We start from the raw sequence: 25,785 nt of genomic DNA, 5'->3' as shown, positions 1-25,785 counted from the left end.
TTGATTTGAATTGTCATATTTATTAATTGCTAAAGGCTTGTATGAGTATTTTTCTGTTTCCGGGTTCTCTATCCTTTCTCACAAATTTAATATCTTATTGACCATGTGCTTCTAAAAACTACACTTTGGACAGGAAATATCCTTGCAAGCAATTAAACAGAAACTTGCTAATGTTATAAAAATATCAATTACAGATTAAAATAAAATGACTACTTGAATATTTATTACACAAATGCTTACTTACACTTATCTGAAAATTATAATAGGACAATTGGTGCATGTCACATTCATACTACTATCCATATAGGAACAAATACATTTAGTCAACTATATCAGGATAATACACAAGGTTTTTGTTTGTTTAGGCTTCTGAGTTGAAAGAAAACATCCAGTAAGGAAAATGAATTTCCAGTGAATAAGTATTAACAATGTAAATAATAAAAATTACTTCTAAACATCTTACATTTTGACAACTTTAAATTATACTTACATACTAATATTTCCAAAAATCGTAAGTTACAAGGGTCACTGTCAGGGTGAAAATATATTTTGAAAAGCTTTTTAAAGATATGTTATTATGTTTAACATCATTTGATTTATTCTTGGCATATGTGGCATCTTGGAAAGTAAAAATACGCTTTGCCAATTTTCTGCTATTGTGCAGATATAAGAGAAAGAGAAGTGTGGGGCAGACAGACCTGTGTTCAGCTTTGTCCAAAACTGTGTTGTATGAAGCTGGTCGATACCTTTCGGTGCTGGGACTAAGACTAAATTAAATAATTCATATTTTAAATGTACAGCATGGGCACTCAATAAATGATATCCGTTACCCAATTTATTCACATTGAAGTAATAGCAAAATATCACAGTCCTATGTTGTGGCACAATTTGAAAAACTGAAAAAACTGGGAAATTAAAAATAATATCAATGTGTTTTGAAAAAATTGTACTTTTTATAAATAAATCCTTTAGCAGGTTTAAATAGTTCCTAATAAAACTTAGTGCCTACTATACCCTGATTTTTTTAAAAAAAGGCCTAAAATATGATAAAAATGGTCAATGGTTAAGGACTTTTGGTTTTCCTTTGTGCTACTGATATAAAAATAATGGCTTTATTTAAGGCTTAGTAAGTGATTGCTTGTAGTTGCCCTGTACCAAATCATTATTCTCAGTGTTGCACTCAGTTGAAACAAACCTACTGCCTTGAATGACGGTTATAGAGAAATGCCCATGATATTCTGTTAATACAGTTGAACCCGTCATGCCCTCCTTTTTGATCGAAGTAAAGGTTCATTTGGTGGCATGTGGCAGTTCAGCTTGTCTCACATTAAGAATGGCTCTTATATACAATCACAAATGAATTTTTCTCATGCTAAATATGTGGTGTTTGGAATATACTGGACTCCTGAAAATTAAATTTATATTTTCACAAGGAATAGACTATTCTAGACTAGCAATGCTTATATCCCTATTCTTAGACCGTTTTGTTTCCTACCCTGACTATCTAACAAGTTCATCCTTCCAAACTTGACTCAAAAGCCCCTCCTCCAGTAAACTCTCCCTAACCAAGGTTCACACCCCTCCATTTATGTCCCTTACACGCATGTGTAATGTATATTAACTTGCAAAAATTATTTATATTTTGTGTGCTTTCAAGTTTTAGCTATAATGTTGTCTTTGACATTTTAAGCCTCCACAGTGTTTAGTGCTGTGCTACTCATGTATATATGTGACTGTATGTATGCATGTCAGGTTGTTTGTGTATGTATATGTTTATGTGTGTATGTGTCAAATGAATAAAAAAACTAAAGAACCTGGGCATCTGTAGGGTAGAAAAGTTTCATAATTTTTCAGAAACCAAAATTGCTGGAACTTCATAACATTAAAAAATCTGATTTCTAAAGCAATTTCAGTTTGGTTTTAGATATGCCAGTAATAAAAAGGCAGTGGGAAAATGGTTTAAAACCCTTCATGAAATATTCTAAAAGGCCTTTTAACAAATTATTATTAGGAGCACCAAACCAAACATTTTACTAAATAGTGGTATAACCTTTTTTAGGACTTTATGAACATAGACTTCTCTATTCAAGACAAAGAATACTGAACAGGAATAGGTGTTGTGAATCAGGATACAAAAGGCAATTCACTCTAAGTCAATAGCTAATGCACATTTGCAGTTAATTAAAAAATCCCTCTGTAGTACATATGCATGTTGAGTAAAAGAATAGTTGTAGATCTTCATAGTTGTTTTAATACTGTAAAACGTAACACAATACTGAAGTATCTATTTAACAGGAAAATTTTGTTTATAATAGCTGTTAATATTAAAATAGGATACAATAATAAAAAATTATTCTCAATGTGTATATTTTCAAATTTGCCTGACAGTGTCCTTTTGAGAAATCTGACAATTTGTAGTTAGATTACAAACATTTGCATTTCACTTTCGTAATTGAAAATATTACTTACATAACAAACAACAATATATAGTAGCTTTTTACTGAAGCACTCTGCAATTTATATTTAAAGCTTTGCAATAAAGCAAAATTCACTGTACTTTTCATAAGTTATATTACATGTCATGTATGTTATAATTACACAAAGAATAAATAAATAAAAGAAGCATAAAAAAATTCAGGACCATAACAATGGAATGTTTTAGCTGTCATTCTCAATGTTACTTTATATGTTTGCATTAAGTTCTAATGTATTTCAAACCCAGGAACCTTTATCTTTAAATAATATACTAAAAATATCAAGTTTAGCCGGGCGCGGTGGCTCAAGCCTGTAATCCCAGCACTTTGGGAGGCCGAGGCGGGTGGATCACGAGGTCAAGAGATCGAGACCATCCTGGTCAACATGGTGAAACCCCGTCTCTACTAAAAATACAAAAAATTAGCTGGGCATGGTGGCGCGTGCCTGTAATCCCAGCTACTCAGGAGGCTGAGGCAGGAGAATTGCCTGAACCCAGGAGGCGGAGGTTGTGGTAAGCCAAGATCGAGCCATTGCACTCCAGCCTGGGTAACAAGAGCGAAACTCCGTCTCAAAAAAAAAAAAAAAAAAAAAAATCAAGTTTAAAGTATAAACAGAATACTCTATATGCCTTTTTTCCTAGGTCATCTAGGAAATAAAACAAGACAAACAGAGGCAAGGACAGGTCTTTCTTTTGCCACAAAATCTCTCTTTGCTTCCTCATAAACCTTTACGTCATTTCTAGAGCACGTATTACATGATGACAGCTTTGGCAAGTATAAGCAGATTTAACTGGCTTCTTTCTTGGAAGAAAGAAAACAACTTCAACAATTTTCTTTTTGGCTTATTCATTCTCAATCTTTCTTTCTCTGATATACAATAGTGGTATAAAAGCACTTCATGAAATGCTCACTATTAATCATTTAAATAGCACAGAATGAATTAATGTATATAATTAATCAAAATATATTATCAGGATAGATACTAGGGTGAGGTCCTAGAATTTGTTACACGTAGAGCTAAACTTGCAAGAGATCGCATGGCAAAAGTAGAAACTTTGTGACATATCCCAGCTTTTGAAATATAGTTGGAAGCCAATCGAAAAAGCCTTTCAGCACCAAAGGTATTGAAGTGCCCAGGAAGCACCTTCTCTACCAGACCTCTGTCCACTAATTCTATTAGACGTTCACAGGTTCCGACATAGTCACTTATCCTGCTGTATGGGAGCCAGTCAATGAGTGATCCATCATACACGACGTCTCCACTGAAGAGAATCTTTCGGTCTTTGTCATGTAAGCAAATGCTGCCCCTGGAGTGACCTGGCATGTGCATAACAGTGAGCTGCCTGTCACCAAGGTTGATCACATCCCCTACAAATGGAAACAGAGTTTACAGATAAACATGTTGTATACTTGTCTTAGCATTTAAAGAATAAAAGAGCATTATATACTTCCAAAGAAACTGGGAACGATGACATTTACTTTATTTCATAACTACCGTATTTCTTGATGATTTAAAAATAAGCTGCCTATATTTCATTCCTATTGTTTGCTAGACCAGTGTTTGCCAAAGCAAGTAAGTGGAACACTACTTCTAAAGGTTATTATGATACATAAATGAAAAGGAGGTAATTCTGTGGTCAAATAATTTGGGGAATTCTCACTTTAAAGAAAACTAGCTTTCTTTTCAGAAAGACATCTTTGAGCTTTTATTATATTAATATATAATATACTGTGGATATACACGAAGTAGATATCGTTGTACAATTTCTCAAACTTATGTGATCATGAAATTTACTTTTCAGAACATCTGTGGTACCAGTATCCTGTTGACACAATTAATGAATGTTGCTCTAGGGAATTTTATTGTATTTTGCCTCTTGTTTTATCTCCTTGTCAGAATTAGGGCTTGAGGAATTGCTATAAATGATTATGCTCTAACGTTAATGCTGTGAGTAATCATCTCTTTCATTTCTGACCCAGGAACCTCGGGTCTTCTGTCAGAATACATTAAATTCTGGCAGGCTAACTTGCAAATTGGTAAAATCTCACCAGAGAGGAAATGGAGCTACATGGGTGCAAAACTGCTCTGTTTCATCGGAATTAAATTAGTATAAACTTGAAGTAAGTCATGGTAAATTAAAAGATTCATACTGTAATCTCTAGTGTAAGCACATACACAGGAAAAAAATTTAAAAATATATAGCTAAAAAATTAATAAAGAAATCAAAACAAGCCGGGCTGGTGGCTCATGCCTATAATTCCAACACTTTGGGAGGCTGAGGCGAGAGGATCACCAGGTCCAGGGATCAAAACCATCCTGACCAACACGGTGAAACCCTGTCTCTACTAAAACTACAAAAATTAATAGGTGTGGTGACATGCGCCTGTAGTCTCAGCTACTCAGCAGGAGAATCACTTGAACCTGGGGGGCGGAGGTTGCAGTGAGCCAGGATCACAAGTCTCCATCTCGGGGGCAGAGCGGTGGGGGGGGGGGGGCGGCGGTGAGGAATCAAAATGGTGTAATAATCAGGATTTGGTAAACTGGTAAACATAAAAAGGCAGAGATTGTCAGACTAGATTAAAAATCAAGATACATGCAGTCTACAGGAAAGAAATTATAAGTCCAAAGACACACATAGGTTGAAAAGCTTAACCATATTAACTATTACTGATAAGAGAACTAGGGGAGCTATATTAATGTAAGACAAAATTAATTTTTACATGAGGAATATTACTAAAGAAGTAATTTTATGAGAATATTATACATGAAATCAATACATAGAAAAGTAACAATTATAAATGTATATGCATCTAAAACAGACACCAAAAATGCATGAAGCAAAAACTGACAGAAATAAACAATAAACAATTCAACAATTATACTTGGAGAGTTCAATATTCTTTTCTGTGTAATTCATAAAACAAGTAAACAGAAAATCAGTAAGGATATGGAAGACCTGAACAACTCTATCAACCAACTTGACCTGATAAAAATAAAACACTTTACTCCAAAATAGCAAAGTACACATTCTTTTCAATTGCATTTGAAATATTCTACAGGCTATAAAGCAAGAATCAATAAATATAAAAGGAATGAAATCATACAAAGTATGTTCTCTGACCACAGCATAATTAAATTTGAAATAAAAAAAATGAACAGAAAATGGATAACGTGTAGGGTTTTTTTGGTTTGTTTTTTCTGAGACAGAGTTTCACTCTCTTGCCCAGGCTGGCATGCAGTGGGGTGATCTTGGCTTGCTGCAACCTCTGTCTTCCAGGTTCAAACAATTCTTGCACCTCAGACTGGTGTATAGCTGGAATTACAGGTGTGTGCCACCACGTCTGGCTAATTTTTATATTTTTAGTAGAGAAAGGGTTTTACCATGTTGGTCAGGCTGGTCACCATCTTGGCAAATCCGGCCTCAAGCAATCCTCCCTCCCCAACCTCCCAAAGTGCTGGGATTACAGGCATGAGCCACTGCGCCCAGCCTTATAATGTATTTTTAATAGACAAAAAAATAACAAATTAAGAAGAACAAAAATAAATATGTGCAATATTCAAACATATGTAAAGCAAACATCAAAATTCTACAGTTTATGGATAAAAAATAAAAGGAAATATAAAAATATTTTGAATGAATGAAAACAAAATCAAAACATATAAAAATGTACAGAATACAGCTTAAGCAGTATTTAGAAGAAAATTTATTGCTTTAAATGCATATTTTATAAAGGATTAAATGTTTAAAATCAATAATCAAACTTACTATCCTGAGAAGTTAGAAAAAGAAGAAAAAATCAAAAACAAAATAAGTATTAATAGAAATAATAAAGGGCAGAGCAAAAATAAATGAATACAAATAGCAACAGAGAAAAACAGATGAAACCAACAGTTATTTATTTGAAAACTACAACAAAATTGATACACCTTTAGCCAGACAAATCAAGAAAAAAATTAGAGAAGATAACAACTTGCTAAAATAGGAATGAAAGAAGGAACATTACTATAGACTCTAAGGAAATTAAAAGGAGAATAAGGGAATATTATAAACAATTTTAAGCCAACACATTTGACAACTTGTTTGAAATGAACATATTCTTAAAAAGAGAAAAATCATCAGAATTGATTCAAGAAGAAACAAAATCTAAATAAACCTGTATCAAGCAAAGAAATTGATTAACAATTTAACGTCTCCCCACAAAGAAAAGTATGGGCTCAAAGAAGGCTTCATCAATCAATTCTGCCAATCATTTTTAAATGGGACAATTTCAACCCTATATAATTCCAACCCATATAAAGACTTTCAGAATATAGATGAGAAATCTAACTCAATTATTACCTTCATAAAAACCAAAGACAATATATTAAAATAACATCAAAATCAAGCCTGGTATGGTGACTCACTCCTATAATCCCATCACTTTGGTAACATATGGGAGGATTGCTTGAGGCCAGGAGTTCAAGACCAGCCTGGGCAAAATAGTGAAACCTCTGTCTCTATAAAAGTTAAAAATAAATAATAATTTTAAAAACCAAGCAGGATGTTTTGGACCTGTAGTCCAGCTACTCAGGAAGCTGAGGTGGACGGATTGCTTGAGCCCAGAAGTTTGAGGCTGCAGAGATCTATGATGGTGCCACTGAACTCTAACCTGAATAACAAAGACTCTTTCAAACAAAACAAAACAAAAAAGCCTATACACAAATATATCTAATGAATGCAGTCTTAAGATTCTTGACAAAATATTGACAAAGCAAATCCAGCAATTTATAAATAGGAAAATGACCAAGAGGAGTTCATCCCAGAAATATTGTTTGGTTTAACTAGTGAAAATAAATTAATGTAATATACCGTATTAATAAAGGAGAAAGCCATATGATTATCTCAACTGATACATAAAAAGCTCATGACAAAATCCAATTCTCATTCATGATAAAAACTTCCAGCAGACTAGGAATCCTTGGGGAAGGTCCTGAACTTGATAAAGATCACTTATGAACACCTACAGGTAATATCTCTTTGAATAGAAAGTCTCCTAAGATAATGAGGCAAGAATGTCTGCTCTTACCATTTCTATTCAACATTATACTGAAGATCCTAGCCAGTGTAATAAGCCAAGAAAAAGAGAGTAAAGTCACACAGATTAGGGGAAAAAAAGTAAATCTCTATTTAGACATAATCTTAAATACAGAAAGTCCTAAGTAAAGTAGGAAAAAGCTAGAGAAATAAAAAACAAGTTTAGCAATGTCACAGGATACAAGATGAACATAAAAAGATAAACTGTATTTCCATATGCTACAACTGACTATCAAAAATGAATTTTAAAACATTTGACTCGAAATAGCATCACAAAGAATAAAATACTTAGGAAAAAATTTAACAAAAGATGTCTTATAACATATGAACACTGTATAATGAAAACTACAAAAATACTGTCAAAATAAAGAAGATCTAAATAAAAAGAGAGGCTATGCTCACTGACTGTCTCAATATCACTAAGACTCAATATTGCTATGATGGTAATGTAACCCAATTTTTCCAATAGCTACACTGCCTAATAAAACTTTCTGCAATGATTGAAATGTTGATTCGCAATACTGTTCAATATGGTGTGGCTACTAGCACTTGAAATAAAGCTAGTACATTTAAGGAATTAAATTTTTAATTCTAACCAATCTTAATTAATTATTTTTTTAAAGAGATGGAATCTCTGTCACTCAGGCTGAAGTGCAGTTGGCCTGCTTATAGCTCACTATAATGCCTGAACTCCTGGGCTCAAGGTATCCTTCCAAGTAGCTGGGACTACAGGTATATAACAACAGCCCAGCTAACTTAAACACTTTTTTTAGTGACAGGATCTCACTTTGTTGCCTTACTAGTCCCATACTCCTGGTCTTAAATGATCCTCCAGCCTCAGTCTCCTAAGGAGCTGAGATTACAGGTAAGCCACCAAGTCCGGCAATCTTAATTTAAATTTGATAACCATACATGGCTAGTGGCTACTGTAATGGCCAGTAAAAATTCAACATAATCTCAATCAAAATCTTAACCTTTTTTTGAAGAAACTGAAAATCTGACTCTAAATTTCACGTGGAAATGCAAATGACCTAGAATAGCCAATGCAATTATGAAAAGGAGGAATACAGAGGATGTATACTATCTAATTTCAAGAGTTACAATAAAATATTGCTTCTCAGTCTTTTAGCTAAGATCAAGTGTACAATAAAGCTACAGTAATCAAGATATTGTGTTACTGGTTAAATAGACATAATTGATGGAAGAGAACAGAGAGTCTGAAAGTAGACACAGTATTGTCAATGGGTATCTGACAAAGGTCAACCAAGATAATTAAATGTGTAGAAAGACAGTCTTTTCAACCAATTGGACTGGGATACATTCTATATCCATTTGCAGACAAACAAATAAGGACTGCGAACCTCTCAACATTTACCTCACAATATTCACAGAAATTAACTGAAAATAGGTCATAAGCCTAAATATGGGAACTTCTAGAGAAAAATTAGGAGAACATTTTTATGATCTTGGACTAGACATAGAGCTCTTAAATACGACACAACAATCATAAAGCATGAGACAAAAATTACTAACTGGACTTCATCCAAGTTATCAGCTTTCTTGCTTAAAAAGACACCATTAAGAAAATGAAAAGGTAGGCCACACATTGGGAGAACATATTTGCAAAATGTATATCTGATAAAATCTTGTATTCAGAATATATTTAGAGCTTGTACAACTCAATAATAAAATAGTTCAATTTTTAAAAGGAAGAAAAGATTTTAATATACCCTTTTATAAAGAGGATATCTGATTAGCAGATAAGTACCAAAAAGATGCTCAACATCATTAGTTTTTAGTGAATGCAAATTAAATCACATTGAAGTACCACTACACACTCACTAGAATGGCTAAATTGAAAAGGATTAACAAAACCAAGTGTTAAAAAAGATGTGAGCTGGGCACAGTGGCTCATGCCTGTAATCCCAGCACTCTGGAAGGCTGAGGTGGGAGGATTGCTTGAGGTCAGGAGTTCAAGACCAGCCTGGCCAACAAGGTGAAACTCCATCTCTACTAAAAACACAAACTTCACTAGGCATGGTGGTACATGCCTATAATCCCAGCTACTTAAGAGGCAGAGGCAGGAGAATTGCTTGAACCTGGGACGCAGAGGTTGCAGTGAGATTGTACCATAGCACTCCAGCCTGGGTGAAGAGTGAGACGCTGTATCAAATAATAATAATAATAATAATAAAAATAAAGAAAAGAAAAGAAAAAGGAAAAAGAAAAAGATGTGGTGTTGGGTAGAATGTTCTGTAATATCTGTTAAGTCCATTTTTTTTCTAGGGTATAGAACAGATTGTTTCTTTGTTGACTTTCCATCTTAATGACCTGTCCAGTACTGTCAGTGGAGCATTAAAGTCCCCCACTATTACTGTGTTGCCATCTATCTCATTTCTTAGGTCTCATAGTAATTATTTTATAAATTTAGGAGCTCCAGTGTTAGGTACATATATATTTAGAATTGTGATATTTTCCTATTGGACTAGTCCTTTTATCATTATATAATGTTCCTCTTTGTCTTAATGTTGCTTTAGAATTTGTTTTGTCTGATATAAGCCTGCCCACTTTTGGTGTCCATTTGCATGGAAAATCTTTTTCTACCCTTTTACCTTAAGTTTATGTGAGTCTTTATGTGTTAGGTGAGTCTCCTGAAGACAGCAGAAACTTAGTTGGTGAATTCTTACCCATTCTGCCATTCTGTATCTTTTAAGTGGAGCATATAGGCCATTTACATTCAATGTTAGTATTGAGATGTGAGGTACTGTTCTATTCATAGAGCTATTGTCACCTGAATAGCTTTTTTTTTTCTTTGTGTTATTGTTATATAGGTCCTGTAAAATTAATGCTTTAAGGAAGATTCCATTTTGGTGTATTTCAAGGCTTTGTTTCATGATTTAGAGCTCCTTTTATCAGTTCTTGTAGTGCATGCTTGGTAGTAGTGAATTCTCTCAGCATTTGTTTGTCTGGAAAAGACTGTTATCTTTCTTTCATTTATGAAGTGTAGTTTCACTGGATACAAAATTATTGGCTGATGATAGTTTTGTTTAAGGAGGCTAAAAATGGGACCGCAATCCCTTCTAGCATGTAGAGTTTTTGGTGAGAAATCCGCTGTTAATCTGATAGGTTTTCCTTTATGGGTTACCTGATGCTTTCATCTCACAGCTCTTATGATTCTTCCCTCATCTTGACTTTAGATAACCTAATGACGATGTGCCTAGGTGATGATCTTTTTGTGATGAATTTCTCAGGTGTTCTTTGAGATTCTTGTATTTGGATGTGTAGATCTCTAGTAAGGCTAGGGAAGTTTTCTTTGATTATTCCCTCTAATAGGTTTTCCAAACTTCTAGATTTCTCTTCTTCTTTGGGAACACCAATTATTCTTAGATTTGGACATTTAAATAGCCCCAGACTTCTTGGAGGCTTTGTTCATTTTTTAAAATTCTTTTTACTTTGTCTTTGATGGATTGGGTTAATTCAAAAGCCAGGTCTTCAAGCTCTGAGTTTCTTTCTGCTGCTGGTTGATTCTATTGCTGAGACTTTCCAGTGCATTTTGAATTTCTCTAAATGTGTCCCTGATTTCCAGAAGTTGTGATTGTTTTTTATTTATGCTATCTATTTCATTGAAGAATTTGTGTTTCTTATCTTGTATCATGTTTTTGATTTTTTACATTCTATTCATCAGCACATGGAACATTATCCAAGATAGACCACATGATAGGCCACAAAACAAGACTCAGTAAATTTATGAAAATTGAAATTATATCAAGTATTCTCTCAGACTACAATGGAATAAAATTGGAAATCAACTCCAAAAGAAACCCCAAAACCATGCAAATGCATAGAAGCTAAATAACCTGCTGTTGAATGATCATTGGGTAAACAATGAAATCTAGATGGAAATTTAAAAATTATTTGAACTAAACACTAATAGTGATACACAACCAATCAAAATCTCTGGGATACAGTAAAAGCAGTGCTAAGAGGAAAGTTCATAACATTAAATGCCTACATCAAAAAGTCTGAAAAAGCATAAATAGACAATCTAAGATCACACCCAGTGGGAACAATCCAAACCCAAACCCAGCAGAAGAAAAGAAATAACCAAGATCAGAGCAGAACTAAGTTAAATTGAAATTTTAAAAAACACAAAAGATAAATGAAACAGAAAACTGGTTCTTTGAAAAGATAAATAAAATTGACAGACCATTAGTGAGATTAACCAAGAACAGAAGAGAGAATATCCAAATAAGCTCAATTAGAAATGAAACAGGAGATATTACAGCTGATACCACAAAGATACAAAATATTATTCAAGGTTAATATGAACACTTTTACACATATAAACTAGAAAACCTAGAGAAGATGGATAAACTTCTGAAAATAAACAACCCTCCTAGATTAAACCAGGAAGATATAGAATCTCTAACAAACCAGTAACAAGCAGCAAGACTGAAATAGTAATTAAAAAAAAAAAGTCCAATACCAGATAGATTCACAGTTGAACTCTATTAGACATTCAAAGAAGAATTGGTACAAATACTATTGACATTGGTCCACATCAAAGAGAGGGAATCCTCCCTAAATCATTCTATGAAGCCACTATCACCCTAATACCAAAACCTGGGAAGGACATAACAAAAAAAGAAACTACAGACCAATATTCCTGATGAACACAGATACAAAAATCCTAGTGAACTGAATACTAGTTCACAAAATACTAGTGAACTGAATCCAACAGCATATCAAAAAGATCAACTACCATGATCAAGTGGGCTTCATATCAGGGATGCAGGGATGGTTTAGATACCCAGGTCAATAAATGTGATACACTACCCTAAATAGAACTCAAAACAAAAAATGATGATACACTACCCTAAATAGAACTCAAAACAAAAATGAGATCATCACATGATGATCTTAATAGATGCAGAAAAAGTATATGACAAAATTCAGCATCCTGTTATAATTAAACCCCTCAACAAAATGGCAGAATGGACATACCTTAAGGTAATAAAAGCCACCAACGACACACCCACAGCCAATATTATACTGAATGGGGAAAAGTTGAAAGCATTCCCCCTGAGAATTGGAACAAGACAAGGATGCCCACTTTCACCACTTCTATTCAACTTAGTACTGGAAGTCCTAGCCAGAGCAATCAGGCAAGAGAAAGAAATAAAGGGCATCCAAATTGGTAAAGAGGAAGTCAAACTGTCAAACTGTTTGCTGATGATATGATTGTATACCTAGAAAGTCTTAAAGTCTCATCCAAAAAGCCTGTAGAACTGGCAATCAACAGTTTCAGGATACAAAATTAATGTAAACAAATCAGTAGCTCTGCTATACGCCAACAGCGACCAAGCTGAAAATCAAATAAAACACTCAACCTCTTTCACAATAGTTGTAAAAAACAAAAATAAAATACTTAGGAATATACCTAACCAAGGACATGAAAGACCTCTATAAGGAAAACTATACAACGCTGCTGAAAGAAATAACAGATGACACAAACAAATGGAAACAGATTGCATGCTCATGGATGGGTAGAATCAATATTGTGAAAATGACCATACCACCAAAAGCAATCTACAAATTCAATGTAATTCTACCAAAATACCACCATCATTCTTCAGAGAACTAGAAAACAATCCTAAAATTCATATGAAACCAAAAAAGAGCCTGCCTAGTCAAAGCAAGACTAAGCAAAAAGAACAAATCTAGAGACCTCACATTACCTGACTTCAAACTATACTATAAGTTTGTTCCATTACAGTATAGTTTGTTCCATTATAGTATAGTATAGTACTCTTTTATACCAGTACCATGCTGTTTTGGTATGGTAAAAACAGTATGGTACTGGTATAAAAACAGCATGGTACTGGTATAAAAACAGGCATATAGACTAATGGAACAGAATAGAGAACCCATGAATAGAGCCCACTGATCTTCAACAAATAAAACAGAAATATAAAGTAAGAAAAGGATACCAAATGGTGCTGGGATAATTGGCAAGCCATGTACAGAAGAACAAAACTGGATCCTCATCTTGTATCCTACACAAAAATCATCTCAAGATGAATCAAAGACTTAAATCTAAGAACTGAAACCATAAAGATTCTAGACAATAACATCAGAAAAACTCTTCTAGACACTGGCTTAGGCAAAGACTTCGTGACCAAGAACCCAAAAGCAAATGCAACAAAAACAAAAATAAATAGATGGGACTGAATTAAACTAAAAAGCTTCTGCACAGCAAAAGAAATAATCAGCAGAGTAAACAGACAAATCACAGAATGGGAGAAAATCTTCACAATCAATACATCCCACAAAGGACTAATATCCAGAATCTACAAAGAACTCAAACAATTCAACAAGAAAAAAACAAACAATCCCATCAAAAAGTGGGCTAAGGACATGAATAGACAATTCTCAAGGGAAGATATACAAACGACCAACAAGCATATGGAAAAATGCTCGGTATCACTTAAGTTTCAGGGAAATGCAAATCAAAACCACAATGCAGTACCACATTATTCCTGTATGGATGGTTATAATCAAAAAAATAAAAAAATAATAGATGTTGGCATGGATGCAGTGAAAAGGGAACATTTTTATACTGTTGGTGTAAATGTAAACTACGACAACCACTATGGAAAACGGTGTGGAGATTCCTTAAAATACTAAAAGTAGATCTGTCTGATCCAGCAATCTCACTACTCAGTATCTCCCTGGAGGAAGAGAAGTCATTATATGAAAGAGATACTTGCACACCCATATTTATAGCAGCACAATTTGCAATTGCAAAAATATGGAACCATCTCAAATGCCCATCAATCAACAAGCAGATAAAGAAAATGTGGTAAATGTATATATCACAGAATACTACTCAGCCATAAAAAAGAACCAAATAATGACATTCATAGCAACCTGGATGGAACTGGATACTATTATTCTAAGTGAGGTAACTCAGGAATGAAAAACCAAACATCATATGTTCTCACACATATGTGGGAGCAAAGCTATGAGGATGCAAAGGAAAAGAATGATAACGGTGAACTTTGGGGACTTGGGGGAAGGTGTGTGGAGTGGTGAGAGATAAAAGACTACACATTGGGTACAGTGTATGCTACTCGGGTGATGGGTGCACCAAAATCTCAGATATTATCGCTAAAGAACTTATTCATGTAACCAAATACCACTTGTTCCTCCAAAAACCTACTGAAATAAAAAAAAAATTTTTTTAAGAAAAAGATACTGAAAAAATGGAATCCTTACACACTGCATTTAGGAATATAAAATGGTATAATCACTTTGAAAACCAATGTGGCACTTTCTTTAGAAATTAACATACATTTACCATATGACCCAGGAATTTTGTTCCTTGGTGTCTACTAAGGGAAACGGAAACATGCATTCACACAAAGACTTGTATGTAGATGTTCATGGCAGAATTATTCACAGCAGTTCCAAACTGGAAAGATTTAAATTTCCTTTAACAGGTGAAGAGATAAATAACATGCTATATTCATACAATGGAATATTTATTCAGAAATATAAAGGCATGAATTAGTAATAGATGCAACGATATGGATAAATATCCAAAAGATGTGAAATGGAAGATGGGAGATACAAATATATATATATATATCGCCTGACATTACTGACATATATATATATATAATGATTGTATTTATAGAAAATTTTTAGAAAATCAAAACTATAGTGACATAAAACAGATCATTGAGGCCAGGGGTGGGAGAAGGAGCTGACTGGAAAAAAAAAAAAGTAGGAGGAAACTTTTAGGGGTGACAAGTGTTCTTGAACTAAACTGTGGTTATAGTTTCATGCATGTATACATTTCCTAAAATTCATCAAACCATATACTTAAAGTGTGTATATTTATGGTGTGTAAATATACCTTAATAAAGCTGTTAAAAAGGATAGAAGTGGAAATAATCCAAATGTACATCAATGAATGAATGGGTATTAAAATATGACACATATTCATAAAATGAAATATTATTTGGTAACAAAAATAAAGTGCTGATTCACACTTCAACATGGATAAACCTTGAAATCACAATGCTAAGTGAAGGCAGTTGTGAAGGTCCACACATTGCATTGTTCCATTTAAATGAAATGTCCAGAATAGACAAATCTAGAGTGGGGATAAAGGTCTGGGGATGTTGAGGTTAATGATGGCTAAAAGATATGAGGGATATTTGTTTGGAAGTTAAGAAAAATATCCTCAAATTGATTGCAGTGGATGTACAACTGAAAATATTAAAAGCCACTGAATTATACATGTTAAATGAGTGAATTTTATGATATATGAATTATACTAAATTCATAACAAGCTATTGAAAGGGATATAATAGAACTGAATGTAAAAAAATTCAATAATTTTAAAGATAAGCATAATTCTTCAAATATATTTTCTGAATATGCTGGTACTTCTGGCTTTTGCTTTATAAGCCCAGGGATTCACATTATTTCTTTTCTGAATTTAGAAGTAAAGAAATTCCTTATTATTTGAGTAACATTAGTACTTAGAAAAAAAAAAAGATGATTTAAAACTGGGACTAAATTTTTTGCAGGGGTATAGAAGGGACTAAAATTTTACAGTACATAGTGGGAAATGGAAAACAGTTTGGTTGGAATTTCATTTTAAAGAATTATTAATTTAATCTTATCAGTAGAGAGTCTTTTGGTAGTTTGCTAATCTACCTTGGCCACAGTTCGCAGTGAGAGTAAATGTAATAATATTATGCCCTGTAAAGTGCTATTTTATTCTCACGTAGAGGGTCCTGTGGGCAAAAGTCAAGGGCTTTAACAATTTTCCAAAAGGGTTCTCTTAATACTTTGACTTCCTAATTATTTGCTTTTGAAGTGCCATTTCTGTCATTATCTCTGCCATTTTTCCCTTCTTCCATTGTAAACTGATCTGCCTCTACAATAGTACTGCTCAAAGCATGATCTGAGGACCAGAAGCAGTAGCAGTTATCCAGGTGTTTTTCATGCATGCAATAGTCTACAGATTTCTAGAATTTGCCTGTGATAATGTTATAGTGGGTAGCTAGTCAGACATGAGCAGGGCAGGAGAGGGCTCTCTACAACCACACACACACACACACACACACACACACACACACACACACCCCAGGAATGTCAGGCAATCATCAGGTGATGGTCAGGTGGTTGCTGAAGCTATCTCTAAACTAATAATTGACTGCAGCCCATGCCAGGGTAAAGCAGTCTCCCAACAGACAGAAATGCCTGAAACTGGTGATTAGCAGCTTCCCAATAAGATCTTAAGAGGTGGATGAGTGGGCTCAAGCATGTGCATTAAGAGGCAAAATGGTGGAGTTTAACTGGTATGTGACCTTCCAGGGACATTTGACTGGTAAGGGAAGAATGCCTTAAGTGAATATGCATAAAACCCCAGTAAACACATTGTGCATGCTCACCTGCCAAGCACTGGCAGACCACTGCGCATGCAGAAAGCCCACTCCAAGGGAAGAAGGGATGCAAGACCCCAGAAGTATGTGGACATAGAAAACCCTAAGTCAAAAGGTCAAACCACACACTTGATCTCTTAAGTCACCCGCCTGGCCTTCTAAGTGTTCTTTACTTCCTTTCATTACTGCTCTAAAGCTTTTTAATAAACTTTCACTCTTGCCCTAAAACTTGTCTCAGTCTCCCCTTCTGTCTTCTGCCCCTCAGGCTAATTCCTTCTTCTGAGAAGGCAAGAAGTGAAGTTGCTGCAGACCCGGATGGATTCACTGCTGGCAACAGTAAGAATCACCTGCAATACATGTTAAACACACAAGTTCTTAGACCCACTCCAAAGTTTCTGAATCAGTCATTTAGGAAAGAGTCTGAAATCTGTGTGCTGAACAAGAAACCGAGGTGATTTTCATTTTCATGCAACTTTGGGAAGCAAGGAACTGCACTAGCAGTTTTCAAACTTTGGCGTATATCAGAATTCCCTGCAGTGCTGGTTAAAACACAGACTGCTGGGCCCCATCCCCAACTACTGCACTGATAGATCTGCACTGATACACTAGTGCCCAAGAATCTACATTTCTAACAAACAAGTTCACAGGCAATACTAAGGCTGCTAGTGCAGGACCATGCTTTGAGAACTACTGCTCAGGCAGCATTGCCTATTCAGTTATGACAACATGTGAAGAAGGATGAAGTGAAACACTGCATAGCCATAATTGCACTATACAGTGCTACGCAATGTAATTCCATAAAATCATATCTCGCAAATTATAGTACTATGCAGAACCTCTGCATCAGAATCACCTGGGGACTGTTAAAAATAAGGATTCCTTTGTCACACACAAGTCCTACAGCATCCAAACTTAAGTGTTAAAGCCTAGAACTTGCTATTTTTAACAAGCTCTTGCATATCAAAGTTCTAGAACCACTGCCATTATCCCTAAATGACCCTTCTAATGGATGATGCCAAGCACTGTATAACCATAGGGCTAAATTCTCTGAAAGAATTTTTGTCCTGATGGTACTCCCAGGACACAAGGGCAAGAAGCCAGCTGGCATCTGTCCTGGGTAGCTAAAACCTATGTCAGGGCAGAGCCTCATTTGCTGCTTCATCTGCCTATTTGGTCTTGTCTTGAATCCCAGTAGTGACATTAAGATGGTTTCAGACACTCCCGGATTTCTTCACATTCCAGATATAAGGGACCAGAATTCCTTTATAGGATAATTAGTACAGATTTAAAGTGTCTCTAGGGAATACAAACCACTGCCACTTATTGTATGATTGGCAAGTAAGGCAAAGAAATTACTGCTGAGTTGACTTAGTAATAGAACTATTGGAGACCAACTGTTTAATAAATGTAGAGAAAGGCTGAATGTAAGAGAAGATTGATCCTAAAAAGCTGTAGAGAATTACCAATTCAGGGACAGAATCTTACTGATCTTTCATTATATCCAGGTGATACTAAAATATTTAGCAACAGATAAAATGTAAGTACCCACCCATGAAAATTGATAACAGCTGTAAGCAACTAATAAGGCCATAGTTGCTGAGTATTGTTAGTTCTGCCATTATCCTGTGACTATAAAAATGCTTTCAATATGCTGATAATGCTTACATATAGAATTTCCTGAGTATCTCTCTTACAAGAACAAGATATGTATATGAAGTATATCATAAATATACAAGCACATACATACACAAAATCCTTCCAACTTCACCCTGATTTTATTATTCAGATTCCAGTTATTCTAGACTTCTCTTATGCCCTTTTCCAACTTGGCATCCTCCGTCTTTTAAAATTTCAGTTTATACACAAAAATATAGATGTGCATATTTCAAATAAAACATTTTAAAGGGGCTTAAAATGAAAGAAAAAAATTATTTGCCGCATTTTTGCCCTATCTCCAATCTTGCTTCCATGATGCAACCACTTTTAACAACCTCACCCATTTCTTCATCAGCCATTTTCTTCCTCTTACCTCTACCAGGTATAGTAGAGGTAAGAAGAAAAAGAAAATTTTATATTCTTTATATAAAGAATATACCCAACTGGTATATATGGATATAGATTTATATTCCATATAAATTGAATATGGATTTATATTCCATATTTACCAGTTGGGTATATTCTACTGATTTCATGCATGTATTATTTCTTGGTTTTAAAATTTTATGTTATTCATTGGCTTTCACTGTGAAATAGAATTTTTAGTTCTCTTTACTCCCCACTCTCTGCATACCATCATATCTCCCTGAAAAAGAATTGATTCAACTGCTCCAATCTGGTCCCTCTAAGCTTGAGGTACTATCATTGTTAGTGTCATCTGTTGCATCTTCCTGAGGCTTTCCTTTGAATTAGATTTCCTGTTTACTATATTACTTCTTTCTTGGTTCACTCTCTTATTTTGAAGGGGCATATCCTAGTAGCTTTCTAAGTAACAGAATGTGGGAAATAATTTCTTGAAAACTTGATTAATAGTGGGATATCGAATTCTTGATTGGAAATCATTTTCATTCAAATTGGAAGGCAAAATTTCTTCCTTGCCAGCTCCAAAACCATTCTGAGTACATGACTCTTTTGTTTAAATTTCTTGAAGCTTGTAAAATCTTCCTTAAACTCAGTGTTCTGAAATTTTACAGTTAATATGCTTTGGCTTGGATGTGTCTTCATCTATTGTCCTGTGAATTCTGTGGGCCCTTTCAATCTGGAAATTTATATTCTTTAATTGTGTGATATATTATTGGATTACCTCTACCTGTATTCTTTCTCTTTTTATTTTTTTTTTGAGACAGAGTCTAGCTCTGTTGCCCAGGCTGGAGGACAGTGTCATGATCTTGACTCACAACCTCCCCTCCCAGGTTCAAGCTCTTCTCCTGCCTCAGCCTCCTGAGTAGCTGGGATTACAGGTGTGCGCCACCACACCCAGTTAATTTTTCTATTTCTGGTAGAGATGAGGTTTCACTATGTTGGCCAGGCTGGTATTGAACGCCTGACCTCAGGTGATCCACCCTCCTTGGCCTCCCAAAACGTTGAGATTAGAGACATGAGCCACTGTGCCCAGCAACTCTACTATTTATTTTACCTTCTCTGTCCTATCTCTGAATCTATTAGTCCAAGACTGGATTTTCCAACTGGTTCTCCTACTTTAGTCTCTTTCTCTCCTAGTTTCCATTTTCCCTTACTGCTCTTTAGTAAGTTTTTCAACTTTATCTTCCAGACTCACTATTACGTAATTTCTGAGGTTTTAAATTCCAGGAGCTTTTTTTGGTGAATTTGTTCTGCTATTTATTGTTAAAGCATCCTTATTGACTCTAAGATATCTTGAAGGCAATAACTTGTCTTATCCCCTTGATGATATTGATTATAGTCCCCCACTCTCAAATTACTTCATGCTGTTTAATATTTGATCTCATGTTAGAGGATTTTCTCAGATATTTCATGCTTGGTTACCTATTTAAGAGTCGGGGGTGGGTATGAATAAAAATGCCTTTTGTCAAAAAGACAATGCTGACAAGGAAGTGCAGAAAAGGGAATACTGTTAGCGGGGATGTCAATTAGTACAGCAACTACAGAAAGTAGTACGGAGGTTCCTTAACAAACTGAAAATAGAATGACCAAAGGACCCAGCAATCCCACTGCTGGGTATATACATCCAAAAGAAAGTGTAACTGGGATTTTTCCTAGGTGCTGGCGAGGCGCAGCTCCCCCTAGAGAATGCTGTGGGTTCTTGGTGTCCAATTTAAGAATAAGCGATGGGACCCTGCAGGTTCGCCATACGCTTGTAAAAGTAAATATCGGACCCAAGAAGTGTTGTAGAAAGATGATTTTATTTAAGTAGAGAAAAGAGAATAAAAGAAGACGAGAAAGACTTCCATGAAGAGTGTGGAAGGGGATTCCAGAGGGGAAATCTGGCGAGGTGTGTGGACACGGACTTTTATCCTGGGAGGAACCCCCACCTTCTCCAAGACCGTGGGCCGATGAAAGGAGTTCCTCAGAACTTCCACTGGAGTAATTGACTTTTAGTTTCTTCCCAAGCCCGCTAAATTCAAACATAAACCGTTAAATCTCCCAGATGGAGAGAGATGGGAGGGGGACATGGCACTGGGAAATTCTTGTCCTAAAAACTACGCCCCCTCGTGGACCCGGAAAGAGAACACATTCCCTCAAAAGGAAATCAGAATACTAAAGCATTCCTATGTTTATTGTAGCAATATTCACAATAGCCAAGATGTGGAATCAACCTAAGTGGCCAGCAACAAATAAATGGATAAATAAAATGTGGAACAATATACACAGTGGAATTATTCACCCATAAAAAATAATGAAATCTTGTCATACACAGCAACATGGATGGATCTGGAGGACAATAAGTGAAATAAGCCAGGTACAGAATGACAAATATCTCATGTTTTCACTCATATGTGGGAGGAAGGGCTAGTATGGTGGTTACCAGAGGCTGGAAAGGGGAGAGGGGAAAAGGGAATAAACAGGTTAATGGGTACCAAAATACAGTTAGATAAAATACGTAAGTTCCAGTGTTTTGACAGGCTATAGCGTTAACAAGCAATTACTGTATGTTTCAAAACAGCTAGAAGATTTGGAATGTATCCAACACAAAGAATTGATAAATGTTTGAGGTGATGGCTATGCTAAATACCCTGATTTGATCATTGCATTTTATGTATTATCAGAATATCTAAGTACAACTATTAGGTATCAATTTTAAAAAGAACAGGGGACAAAAAGGGTGCCTGCAGCACACGCATGGGGCCTGGTGACCGAGGCTTCACGGTAGAGAAAGAGGACAGGGTTTCTTGGGGATTCCTCTACGTTGGTATCGTAGTCTTTCCTTTAAGAGGCAGATTCTCTAGATAACATTTTTCTAATTTCCTACCTGGGTGGGAAAGGCCTGGTACTCATCCTTCTGGGAAACTAGTAGGACACACACGCGCGCGCGCACACACACACACTCTCTCTCTCTCTCGTTTTCCATACTGAATCCTTAAGCTCAATAATAATTTGGCATCCTTCAATCAAGAAACCCCTTTGTTTTACTATCCCAAAAGAATAAACTAATTGGATGAGAGAGGGAGGGGCATTCACTAGAGCTCTAAGAGCTTCTTAAAAGGTTTTCAAGAAACTCTACTTACTCTTCTTTGCCACCACTGAGGTACTACCTATTGCTAATTCCCGTGTTTTTTAAGGTTCCTGCGGTGCAAATTGAATTGGCTCTTAATTTCCCATTGCTGGCATAGTATAAAACTGCTAACTTGGTCACCACATCTTCTTTCTAGCATCGAAAACAGTTCCCCCAGCCAACAGGGATTAAAACTTAAATTGAGGTTCCTTTACAGTACATTAACGGTGCTTCGGGAGGGAGCCAAATTAGATATGCCTGTTCAATCCGCCGCCTTCCTACAACCTGTTTTGACCTCCACAAACAACTTAAGTCCACCTGAAACCATTCCTACGAGACAACATCTTGGTGACACTGTGCATATGGTTTAAACATGTATGTAACAGGGATCACAATGCCAGAACTTCGTTATCACTTGACTGTATTGAAAAATGGGCAAAATGATGTTATGCTCACTCAGGTATGTGCTATGCCAATCTAAGGTCTACTGCTATCTTAGAGAAAGATAACCATTTCGCTATTAGTAGGGTGAGTTGTTTTTCCATCAAGGATAATGCACTGGATGATATGGCTATTTTCTCCCTTTCCCTCATTTACAAGTTGGCTTTTGGGTTAGGGGTACAGTGCACAGATTTAGGCTTCTCCATGACAAGTGATCATCAATTCATTAAAGGAAATGTAATAAATGACTTCAGCTCCTTGCATTCTACCAAAGCAATGAAGACTTTATGCTGTTTATGTGTGTAACTGTATATAAATTTTTTAATACAAATACTTTATGTATCCTCCCAGCCATCTGGATTATGTTAACAGCAAGTTAGCAGGCCACATCATTCAGAAGATACAGGAAATTAATAGTCTTGAGAAGAGAGGAAATCAGACATTACTTGAGAGAGTGGGGCATCCAGATCCTAATGAAAAACAACTTTGATAACACAGTACTATCACCTTCCAAGTGTCTGGTAAACATTAAGCTTTCTTTTCACCCCTTTAAAGGCTTAAAGCACCACACAAGTGGTTTGCAGGCCCCTTTCAGCTCCAAAAATGTTAGAATTCTACCATCAACTGGAACCCTGGCTTCTAGTCCCAGCTCTTTCCCAGATGGGCTATGTGACCTCGCACATGATACTCAGGCCTGCATGGATTCTTTCCTCATCTATAAATCAATCTCCCATTGCTGGCACAGAATCAAAAGTAATTTATTCTTTTAAACAATTTAAATATATTTTAATACTAATGTTAACATTTTTGGTCTGGGTATCAGAATTTAGTCTGTATACTCATCAACGGCATAGCAATATTACCTCTAAAAGTATCCATTTTTATCAAGAAATACAGTAATTAGGTGTAACTTTAATGTAAATTAAAATTTAATGTACATGTACTTTCATCACATATTGTCAGATAATGTAAGACTCCCATCTAAACCAGTTTTTTTTTTTTTTTAATTTAGATTTAAAACTTTAATGAAGACTTGTTGGGTGGGGGTAAGGTACAGAATCTTGCAATTTTTGTTAGCACCGATAAATACTGCAATGCAATATTGGAATTTTAAAAATATCTCAAGTAAGATCTCATATGTGAAATAAACTGATTTTTGTAAAATATTTCATTATTTGCCATATTGTTTGGTCATAAAGTGAGCCTCATTATACTGCAGCAACTGGATTTTTCTACCTTACACAGAGGCACGTTTTAAAAAACCAAATTGGCAATTAAAACGGTCTCACGCTACAGGAAAGGGGCCTTTCACATTCTACATAGAATTATCATCATATATTTATGAGGTAGGATTTATGTACGTTCTGCATGCTTTGATCTATTATGCCTGGATTCATATCCTAGCTTTTACCATGATCTGGCTCAGGCAAGCCATTTAACTGGGGAGTCAGTGGCCTCACTTTAAGTGTGTTGTGAGGATAAAATGGAATCAAAAGTATTCTAAAAAAAAAAATAGAAAATTAATATACCAAATATTGCTGTTATGGCAAATTAGCTCAATTATTCAAGTGCCTGCCTAGGGAGAATGGGCTGAGGCCCTAATCTATCTATTTCCACTCCATGAATTTCTCTGATTCCATACCTGTCTTTCACAGAGCCAAACAGGACCATGGTTACCTATGCATTAGTCCACATAATTTACCTCCACCGAAAATTACCTCCTTATTAATCTTTCTCAGGCTTTGCTTTCAACCAGACCAGATATCTGTCATAAAGCAAGACAGACATATTCTATGTTTATGATTACTATTAAGCATTTTCTCTCGTGAGGCAACATCAAGAACACAAACCTATCTGAAAGGTTTCCAATCGCATTAGCGGATTGGAATCATTGGTCTGATGACTTTCTAAGGCTACAGGTGGAAACTGCCCATGCCCGGTGGTGACCAAGCTGATGAAGTCTGCAGTTCTCAAAAGCACAAATCATAAAAGTCTACTCACTACTTAAGCGCCTGGAAATGTCGGGCAGGTGCTTAGGGAAAGAATGGGAAATCCCTAGTCAGTCACAAGTCTCTGCAGTGTTACTACCATTGCCGACGCAGGAAACTGGCTAGGGAGGGGGTGGTGCCGGCTTCCAAAGGAGTACTCAGAATCGCTACACCGTGCCAGAGCTGATCTCTGGCAGGGAAGGCTGCGACGGCCTTGGCTCTGGTCAAGTGGGTTTTTACTCAGAGAAGGGTGAAAGAGAAGTGGTTCTAGGAGGTGCCAAAATAAATCCCCTTTATGGCCACGCAGGTCTGCAACATGCGGCACTCGGACAGTCTCTTCCCAACACCCTCCCTTAACGAGAGCGCGCGCCCGCGGGGGCCCATTACCATCCTGCAGGATGAGGCTGGGCTGCACCGCCTGTACCCGGAACTGTCTGGCCCTCCAGCCGGGGCTGGGCGCCCGCACCACCTCGCTATCGGAGAGCCAGGTCACAGTCTCAAAGTTGTCCCCGCGAGCCAAAGCCTCGGCCTCGGCGTGGTGCACGGCCACCCGGTCGAACTGGTAGAGGCCGCCGGAGTGGTCGAAGTGCACGTGGGTGGCCACGGCAAGCAGCGGCCGGTGCGCCGCGTCCTCTTTGGCCCCGCGGTCCTGCAAGAGGCCGGAGGAGTACAGGTACTCCGGGAGGCTGCGCAGCCCCAGGCCTGTATCAATCACCACGTCCTGCTCGGAGCCGCGCACCAGCCAGATGTTGGCGCGGTTGCCTGACTCATAGAAGCGTTCTTGAATCCAGAAGATACCATCGCCTAGAGACTTGTGGGCGTACCACTCGAGAGCCGACATGCTGGGCAGGGGTGCAGCCAGGCAGGGTGAGTGTGGGCGTGCGTGCCTCCCACAGGCTGTCCAGACACCAGGCGCTGCGGCTGTGTTGAGCGGTCTGCTGCAGCCTGAGAGGAGGCGCCGAGCGAGGCGGGGGCGGGGAATGCGGGGATAGGACTAGCAGGAGGAAGGACGCAGACCGACGCTGCCTGGGGCGTGCGCTCCCGCACCCTCCCGCCAAGCCGGCAGCCAGCAGAGGCTGCGCCACCTGCACCGAGGCACAGGAGCTACCGCAGCCTCTCCAGCCGCAGCTCGAGGGAGAATTAACGCAGGGGCCACTG

The 25,785-nt window shown here is 36.7% G+C and overlaps 1 protein-coding gene across 1 annotated transcript; it reads right to left on the bottom strand.

Annotated features, from left to right (window-relative positions):
* Window positions 1-25,468, bottom strand: MBLAC2 (metallo-beta-lactamase domain containing 2). Its single transcript, XM_003920766.4, has 2 exons — window positions 25,015-25,468; window positions 1-3,842 (listed from the first exon to the last, which is right to left on the bottom strand). Exons 1-2 carry the CDS (start codon window positions 25,466-25,468, stop codon window positions 3,457-3,459), a joined length of 840 nt encoding a protein of 279 aa, XP_003920815.3. The 3' UTR covers window positions 1-3,456.
* Between the last annotated feature and the right edge of the window lie 317 nt (window positions 25,469-25,785).

Source organism: Saimiri boliviensis, chromosome 1 (assembly GCF_048565385.1).
Source record: "Saimiri boliviensis isolate mSaiBol1 chromosome 1, mSaiBol1.pri, whole genome shotgun sequence".
In the NCBI taxonomy this organism is placed as follows: Eukaryota; Metazoa; Chordata; class Mammalia; order Primates; family Cebidae; genus Saimiri; species Saimiri boliviensis.
Note: the sequence above shows the minus strand (reverse complement) of the source record. Positions and strands in the feature narration are given on the sequence as shown.

Bases quoted from the DNA above. Each gene is read 5' to 3' on its own strand.
- MBLAC2 (XM_003920766.4), bottom strand. From the start codon at position 25,468: ATGTCGGCTCTCGAGTGGTACGCCCACAAGTCTCTAGGCGATGGTATC. The intron at 3,843-25,014 runs GTAATGGGCCCC...TTCCATTTGTAG, and splicing joins CAGCCTCATCCTGCAGGATG to GGGATGTGATCAACCTTGGT.